The sequence below is a fragment of the Muntiacus reevesi genome, chromosome 1 (assembly GCF_963930625.1).
Source record: "Muntiacus reevesi chromosome 1, mMunRee1.1, whole genome shotgun sequence".
Lineage (NCBI taxonomy): Eukaryota > Metazoa > Chordata > Mammalia > Artiodactyla > Cervidae > Muntiacus > Muntiacus reevesi.
The window spans coordinates 94,125,005-94,133,958 of record NC_089249.1 but is presented as its reverse complement, the minus strand read 5'-3'; the positions used below and the strand labels follow the sequence as shown (position 1 = coordinate 94,133,958).

The 8,954-nt window shown below is 42.2% G+C and overlaps 1 protein-coding gene across 1 annotated transcript; it reads left to right on the top strand.

The window, feature by feature from the left end:
- The first annotated feature begins 244 nt into the window (after positions 1-244).
- CIMAP3 (ciliary microtubule associated protein 3) lies at positions 245-5,887 on the top strand. The gene is made up of 6 exons (XM_065903149.1): positions 245-263; positions 523-665; positions 1,274-1,372; positions 2,124-2,254; positions 3,697-3,814; positions 5,819-5,887. Exons 1-6 carry the CDS (start codon positions 245-247, stop codon positions 5,885-5,887), a joined length of 579 nt encoding a protein of 192 aa, XP_065759221.1.
- The last annotated feature ends 3,067 nt before the right edge of the window (positions 5,888-8,954 follow it).

Here is an 8,954-nt window from a genome sequence, read left to right as displayed (position 1 = left end):
CCTAAAACTTGGATCCAGCAAACCCCCTACCACCTGCTCAGCTTCAGAGTTCTCACTCCCCTGGATTCCTGGCCTGGGAGGTGCAGTTCCTGCCCCTAAGCGGGCTCCGCAGGAATCCCCTCTGCTGAGTAGGCTAGCTCAGAGCCACTCCTCTCTGGGAGCTGGGCGGCTGCGGCTGCCGGGCCCCGCCTCTGTTTCTTGGGCAACGCAGTACACAAACTCTGGGCCTGGTGGCGCTCCTGAGATGTGCTTCCTTAAAGCAGGTGAGGATGGCTGTAGTAGGGGAGTCCAAAGGAGAGGCAGGAGGAAGAGTAGGAAGGTTGGGAAAGGAGAAGGGCAAAGGGAGGGGAGAATGCAGTTCATCCCTTTACATAGATTTGAGCTACCCTTTACATGGACTTTTCTTAAGGGTCTGCCCTTAAGAGCTCTGTCCCACGGCCCACCCCCTACTCGCCCTGAAGCCCTCACTTAGACCAAAGGGCCTTTCCTCATGTGAAGTTTCTCCTCTTTCTCTATCTGCAGAGCCGCTGCTTAACTACTCCTTTGGAACATGTCAACATAGGAAGATCTTTCCTCACTTCCATCCTCCAAACTTGTTGGGAAACAAATTTCCCCCTATTAGAGGAGCTCCTAACAGAGGGCCTGGATGTTACATAGCAGAAGATGTGAGTATTCACCTTCCCTTCGATGCATGTCAGTTCCCAGACTATTATCTAAGGAAACCCAAGTTTTCCCAAAGAAAAGCCCTATGGGATTTGTGACCATCAGGGTCCCAACATGAGAAAGTGCCCTTGTCCTCTATAATCAGAAAGTAAAGGGCCACTGTTCCCCTTTGCCATCCCCACCAAATGCAAGCCTTGGCCTCATGCAGTTCCCAGGATTGTTCCTTCACTCTTCACAGTCACAAAGACCTGTGACTCAGTATCTCCTTAGTCCAAACCTGGACTGTGGCTGTGCTGATAGGTAGTTTATGACATTGTATAATCATACTGATAGTTGAATTAGAGCAGATTCAGTTCTGTGGGACCCAGAAAACTGGATTCACTGGAATGCATAGAAATGGCATTCACTCTACCTATCTAGCCACATTCCTTTGTAGGAATGCAACTGTTTGTGTTACTTATGTAATTGTATTGTCATGATTCAGAAGAATCAAGAAAGAGTAACTTTGGCAGAGAAGATTCAGAAATACTTTAAGTTCAGACTGTTTTAATAACCATAATGTTCTCTATATGTGTTTTTTCTTTGTTTGTTTTCTACATAACACCTGAAGAAGTATGGCTTTGCCTACAACCTCTCTAAGATCCCGACCAGTAAAAAAGGATACACTCTTGGCGCCAGAACAGCCATGAGGTTTAAGCCAGTTAGCAAGGTTAGACATGGCTGAATGTGCTTAGATTTCACTGTGATCCATGTTGCTGAATGTACTTGCATTGGGGAGCATAGCTGGAGGCTACCTAAAGAATATGCCCAAAATTCAAGACAAAAATGTTTTTTGGGCAAAAGCTACTAAAAAACCTATCTTAAAAGCATGGATGTTAACATGGCAAATGTGTGTATGAATGTCCTGGGAGAGTGGAAAATAATTCTAAGAAGAAATAATACCAAAGGAAGGTTTTAGTCCTGAGACACTTGCTTGTAAAATACTAGAAGCTTTGTTTATATGCATCATATAATTATATGTAATATGTAGTATAATATCTTATCAGTTAAAAAACCAATTCTAACTTCTTCATTCTTTTGTATAACTGGATTTATAGTCTTATTATCATCTGTTAATCTCTTGTTGGACTTTTTCATGACACTTAAGCTCAGGGAGAGGGATACTGGCTGCAAAAGAATCTGAGTGAGATGGTGGGATGGTGGGGGTAGTAACTGTAATAGGTTACCATGGCTCTCTACCTTCATAGGTTTGTTTCTACAGCCTAAGCCTAAGTACCTTTATGTAGCTGAACCATACACTTATCTTGGTTTTCTACCTATTGTAGGCCATTTCTATAGATTGAAGTAGTTAAACCATAGCTGATACATGAACAAGGAGAGGATAATTTTGTTTTTTCTAATTAAAAGGCTTTACATGTATATATCACCCTCTAACATATTGATCTTTTTCTTGGAAACAGGATGTGACACCTTACCCAGGCATGTACCAGACAGTCAATGTTCAAGAGCAAACACACAAACCAAATTTTGCTCCATTTAATGCCTTGTTGCCTCGCTTTCGGACCTACTCAAAGGACGCTTATTATCCTGGGTATGTACCCCTTTTTCTGCTGCACTTCAACAAAGAGCAATAGAAAAGGAAGTACAAAAAGGGGTTTCATCCCAACCATGCTGTCTAAATAAGAAACCATCTAGCTTTAAAGATTCAACCTCTTGCCTTCTGGGTCTCCAGAAATTATAGAATGGTAGAGTGTAGGGGTTCATTCAATAAATATTTATAAAAGGCCAAGCAGTTTTGTGGGCTCCAAAGATTTTGCTTTAAACCCATCATGCAAGATTCCTCATTTCTTGGAGCTTACATTCTAGAGTTCAGACAGATGAGAAGCAAATAAACAAGAAAATATCAATAGTAATAAAGACAGTGACTATATAATTTATTAGTCAGCACATGACACTTCTGAGACTTGAAATGGGATCTTATTAATAATTATACCAAGACAGTAGCCATTAGCTGGGGCTGTCATAGACACACTAGGAAGTAAGGTGACCTGGTGTTGTGCTGAATGAAACCAAGATGATGATATGATACAGAGTGGTGGACTAGAATCTATATACTTTGGCAAGGATTGTCAAGATAGATCTTTTAGGGAAATGATACTTGATCTGAAATCATTATGACAAGAATGAGCTGGCCTTGTGAAAATGTAGGCCCAGAGTTTCCCAGGCAGAAGGAACTTCAAGTACAAAGGCTGTTGTTGGGAAGGAAATTGGTGTGCAGAAAAAGAGAAAGAAGGCTAGTGTGGCTACACTATTGTGGCAAGGAGGAAGTGAGAATGGGGTGGGGAAGGTGGAGGTGTTGGTGGTTATAGTACATAGGCCAGTAGACCAAGGGAGGCAGTCTCAATGCTTTAGGAAGCTGTTGAGAATGTGTGGAATGATAGGGCATGGGGTCAATGTCTTTTTTTTACTGGTGAGAATTTCAAAGATCAGAGAGTGAGTGTAACTTTTTCAAGGTTGCAGTAAGGAATAGAGATGTTGAATCTTGATTCTTATGTCCACTTTACATGTTATTTCCATAGCAAAGAGTTGATACCAAAAGAATGTTATGAACAAAGGCTATAATTAAATAATCCCATTGTCAAGGAATTTTACATGGTTCTACTTTACTGACCCCAGATCATTGATACTTTAAATTAGCACTTTTCTTTCCTCCTCAGTTTTACATCATGAGCAGTACTTATGTATCACTGTGTTAACTTTCTTTTATCATCCACCATTTCTGGGATCTTTTGATCTCTCAGATAAGGAGACTGAACTTCCAGAAATATTTTAAACTGGAGTTGATTTTTTACTTTGTCAAGACTAGATACCTTGAACACTGAAACTTAATTAGAAATACTTTAGCAGGCAAAGGAATCCTATGTGAATCAGTAGACTGCCTTTTCCCAAAGGGTTAGGACTCTAGATCAGGGGTGGAAATTTATATATGATCACTAACTCATTACACATGAGGTTCTGTATTTTTATTTCTAGCCCTACCACATACAATCCAGAGATAAAGCCACCCAAGAGAGTCAGATGGCCAATGAAATTTGGATCTCCAGACTGGGCTCAGGTTCCATGTCTACAGAAAAGAACCCTGAGAGCTGAGGTAATAGGATTGGACTTCTCTGGAGTCCTTTACCTAATACTTCCACGTGTATCAGTGATTCTTAACCAGGAGTCTGTGAACAAGCTTCAGTTAAGTCCTTGTTCCCCTGAAATCACTAGCACAATTTTGTGTATATACATATGGGAATATTTTTGGAGAGTTACCCAATTTCACTAGATTTTTAAAGGTGAGTGTGATGGAACAGAAGTCACATTTTATTATTTAGTCCTCAAATAATCTTCTGTGGTTAGTTCAAAATAATTATCCTCTGTGATTGAGGAGGAAACTGAGGCTCAGATGGATTAAGTGGCTTGTTGAAGTTGCTCAGATAGAGCCTAGATCTGGTGACTCCTAAGCCACGGCTCTTCCCATCACACCACTTAGTGTTAGATCATCAAGAGCTGTGGATCTTTCTGCCAAGAACATGGATTTTAGGATCAGACTGCCTGGGTTCAAATTCTAATTCCATATTTGCTTGCTGTTTGATTTTGTCTAATAATCTTACTAAGCATCAGTGTGCTTAGTTTTATTTTTTTTCCATTTATTTTTATTAGTTGGAGGCTAATTACTTTACAATATTGTAGTGGGTTTTGTCATACATTGACATGAATCAGCCATGGATTTACATGTATTCCCCATCCCGATCGCCCCTCCCACCTCCCTCTCTACCCGATCCCTCTGGGCCTTCCCAGTGCACCAGGCCCAAGTACTTGTCTCATGCATCCAACCTGGGCTGGTGATCTGTTTCACCATAGATAATATACATGTTTCGAAGCTGTTCTCTAGAAACATCCCACCCTCGCCTTCTCCCACAGAGTCCAAAAGTCTGTTCTGTATTTCTCTGTCTCTTTTTCTGTTTTGCATATAGGGTTATCATTACCATCTTTCTAAATTCCATATATATGTATTAGTATGCTGTAATGTTCTTTATCTTTCTGGCTTACTTCACTCTGTATAATGGGCTCCAGTTTCATCCATCTCATTAGAACTGCTTCAAATGAATTCTTTTTAATGGCTGAGTAATATTCCATGGTGTATATGTACCACAGCCTCCTCATCCATTCATCTGCTGATGGGCATCTAGGTTGCTTCCATGTCCTGGCTATCATATACAGTGCTGCGATGAACATTAAAATGCATATAATAATAGACTCTATCTGATAAAGCTGTAAAGATTGAGATATTGTAGAAAAGTATTGGTGCCATACTTGTAGCTTAATAAATGCTCAGTCCATGTCCGCTATCATAATTCCAGAGGTGCCCTTTATTCTCCAGTGGGGCTTGGGATTAATTCTGCAAGTATGTATGAAATGCCAAATGTATTAACATCATTATGCTAGGGCCTATGGGTAACATTCAAGAATTAAACATATAATTTTTCTTTTCAAGATGTTTACAAACTATACTTTTAAAATAATTAATTATTTATTTAGTTTTCATTGTGCTAGGCTTTCGTTGCTGCGCATGGGCAGAGTTTCTTTAGTTGCGGCAAGCAGGGTTACTTCTTGCAGTGCTCTGGCTTCTTAATGCAATGGCTTCTCTTGTTGCAGAGCACAAACTCTAGACACACAGGTTACAGAAGTTGCAGCACATGGGCTCGGTAGTTGTGACTTGCGGGCTCTAGGGTGTGGGCTTAATGGTCGTGGTGCACGGGCTTAGATGCTCGTGTCATGTAGAATCTTGCTAGACTAGGGATGGAACCCATGTCCCCTGCATTGGTAGACGGATTCTTATCCACTCTACTACCAGGGAAGTCCTACCAGCTATACTTGACAATTTACCAAGTAGAAAATAATTCCTAGTATGACATTTCCAGAGTGAGATGGCAAAGAGTAGATGTACAGAGCAGTGCTGAGGGACTCAGTGAGGCTGGGTTACTGTGGGGTTGAGGTTCAGCTGGGCCACAACAGGGATAACATACATGCCTATTTCGCACAGCCAGGAAGCCCAGAGTCAGTGGGTTCTCATTTGAATATTGACCTAGATAATATTCTTTCATTGCAGCTGCCCACAGACAAAGACTTTAGAAAGCTTCGGAACCGTCTGGCCTACCTAAGCCTGTACTATGGCTGAGAAGCTGTGACTCCCGTCACGTGTTCCTCCTGACCACAAATTCTCCAGGACAGAACAATGCAGAGCACAGAGGTGCTCTTGTCCTTCTGCATCGCTCTGACCTTCCTGTCTGCCAGCATGGGGCACAGGGAGGGGCAAGGGCCTCATAAATACTACATGACTGTGTAAAGACTAGTTTAGAATGCTCTTTTTCCTTGTGCTGGTTTGTTGTGTATTCACGTAGAAGGGTTAGAGGAGCTCCTACTGAGTGATCAGCGGGGTGGCTTCACTTGACTGAAATATTATACTTGTGGGTCCTCGCCCTCTAATTTCCAGTCCCAAGTTTTATGTTTTCTACCACTAGCCCAGGGCTTCCCTGGTGGCACATCAGTGAAAAATCTGCTTGTGACGCAGGAGTTATGGGTTCAGTCCCTGAGTTGGGAGATCCTCTCCTCTGGAGAAGGAAATGGCAACCCACTCTAGTATTCTTGCCTGGGAAATCCCCTGGAAAGTGGAGCCTGGCATGCTACAGTCCATGGGGTTGCAAGAGTCAGACACGACTTAGCAACTAAGCCATTGCTACACCACTAGCCCTGGTGAGAGGAGACTATTTATTGTTCTATACATGTCAAGGCTTTGGATGGTTTGCTGGGTCTTGTTTTGGGGCTTTTTGGATGCAGAGGACACTTAAAGGCAGAATAAATGTTTTAGGAGTGCTTCAAAGTATCCGAGTTTCCCAGCATGGAGTGGGAAGGTCCTGATTTGATTGCCTTTCTCTGTGCTGTGCTGAGTCAAGTCCGACTCTTTGTGACTCTGTGGACTATAGCCAGCCAGGCTCCTCTGTCCATGGGATTTTCCAGGCAAGAATACTGGAGTGGATTGTTGATTTGATTGCCTTTCTCAGGTTCTGATGCTGGGAAAGATTGAGGTCAGGAGGAGAAAGGGATGACAGAGGCTGAGATGATTGGATGGCATCACCGACTCAATGGACCTAGGTTTGAGTGGACTCCGGGAGTTGGTGATGGACAGGGAGGCCTGGTGTGCTGCAGTTCATGGGGTCACAAAGAGTCGGACACGACTGAGCGACTGAACTGAACTGAACTCAGGTTCACATAAAACTCAAAGAACCAATGATCCACCCTCCTTTCCTATTACATCGTCTATTTCGTCTGTCAGTCATCATCATAGTGAATTCCAAACATGCATCAGGCAGAGTGGCAAGCACTGGGGATGCAGTAAGAATCAGAATAGACTCATCTACTGGCTCCATGGCCCTGGACTGAAATATGAGAAGGACTTCCCAAGGAGGCTAGTAGATTGGATCTGCCCCCAACTTCCAGTTTGAATGATACCCTAAAGCCTCACAAGTTGCTTAGGTGTGCCAAGGTCAGAAGTCATGAGAGCCACGTTCAAAGTACTTATCTAGACATTGCCTGGTGTGTGTCCATTTGCTCAGTTGTGCTCCCACTCTTTGCGGTCTCATGGACTGTAGCCCAGTGGGATTCTCTGTCCATGGAATTTTCCAGGCAGGAATACTGGAATGGGTTGCCATTTCCTTCTCCAGGTGACCTTCCCCATCCAGGGATCGAACCTGCATCTCCTATGTTGGCAGGTAGATTCTTTACCACTGAGCCACCTGGGAAGCCCAGACATTGCCTGGAAGACAGGCCTTTTATTTCCAACACAAACCTTAATAACTCAAGTATGGTTTCTTCAGAATGGGCATTAAGTGTATTCTAGCTGCTTGGATTTGGAAGGTCCTTCTATGCCTACTTAACCTTCTTATTTATTCATTTATTTGGCTGTGTTGGGTCCTAGTCGTGGCACATCTTCATTGTATCATGCAGGATCTTTCTTGGCGGTGCATGGACTCTCTAATTGTGGCATGTGGGCTCAGTAGTTGCAGTGTGTGGGCTCCAGAGAATGTAGACTTCAGTAGTTGTGGAACTTGGCCTCTCTAGTTGTGGCACATGGCCTCCAGGGTATGCAGGCTCAGTAGTTGCGGCACGCAGGCTTAATTACTCACAGCATGTTACTCACAGGATAACATGTGAGTTACTCACATGGATCTTAGTTCCCCTACCAGGGATCAAACCCATGTGCCCTGCATTGCAAGGCGGATTCTTAACCACCAGACTACCAGGGTAGTCCCCTACTTAACCTGATGGCAAGACTTCATGTGTCTGGATAACAGAGTGAGATGTTGCTAGTGCCTCAAAAAACTATAGCCTGCTGTACTCTTTAAGGCCATCCCATGGTAAGTGTCAGCTGGTGAACGAGGCACTGGAAGGTGAAATCTACTAAATTATGCTGAGAGGCCTAATTCTTTAGGGGACAAGATCCTCTGAAGAAAATAGTGAAAGTTCACTGGAAATCAACTTAAAATATGAAGATAATGCTAGATACCTCAGCCTAAAAACATTTACTCCATTTAATCTGATGATTTAAAGATTTTTTATTATCATGTTAAAAGTATTTTTATGACTTGGAATTAGTCAAGATTAACCTTTCTCACCTCTCTCACACACATCCCTTCCTTTTCTCCTTTGGAACCATACACATGCAACTTTTTTCAGAGGTGGTAATTTAGCATTTACTATTTTTCTGACACAGGGTCTTGGGCCCGTTCTTTGGAGGTGTTGACAAGAGTGAGAGAATTTTTTCACACTGTTGTTTGGTTCACACTCTTGAGGCTTTTGCCAGGGAAGGAAACTCCCCTTTCTAAAACAGTAGTCTGATTTGATAAAAAGTAAAATTTTAGCTTCAATAAAAATAGCTTCTATTAACCTTCAGGGTCACTTGAAATGTTGAGCTATATATACAAGTACGTAAGAAAAAATACAGACGATTATAAAAAAATAAAACATGCAGCATCATATTTATTTTACATATGGATTTGGTTCAAGGTGTTTATAGTTTTTTTAGGTTATAATGGAGTAAAACCTAATCATAATGCTGTTTTAGTAAGGTAGGGCTTCAAAATTGACAGATAGACTGATATAATATGTAGACAACATGGAGTATTGGAAGATGGAGTTTGACATGCAGCATGAGAAAATCTGAAACAAAGTAGAGTTTTGACAACATT

Bases quoted from the DNA above. Each gene is read 5' to 3' on its own strand.
- CIMAP3 (XM_065903149.1), top strand. The intron at 1,373-2,123 runs GTTAGACATGGC...TCTTGGAAACAG, and splicing joins GGTTTAAGCCAGTTAGCAAG to GATGTGACACCTTACCCAGG. The intron at 3,815-5,818 runs GTAATAGGATTG...CTTTCATTGCAG, and splicing joins AAAGAACCCTGAGAGCTGAG to CTGCCCACAGACAAAGACTT.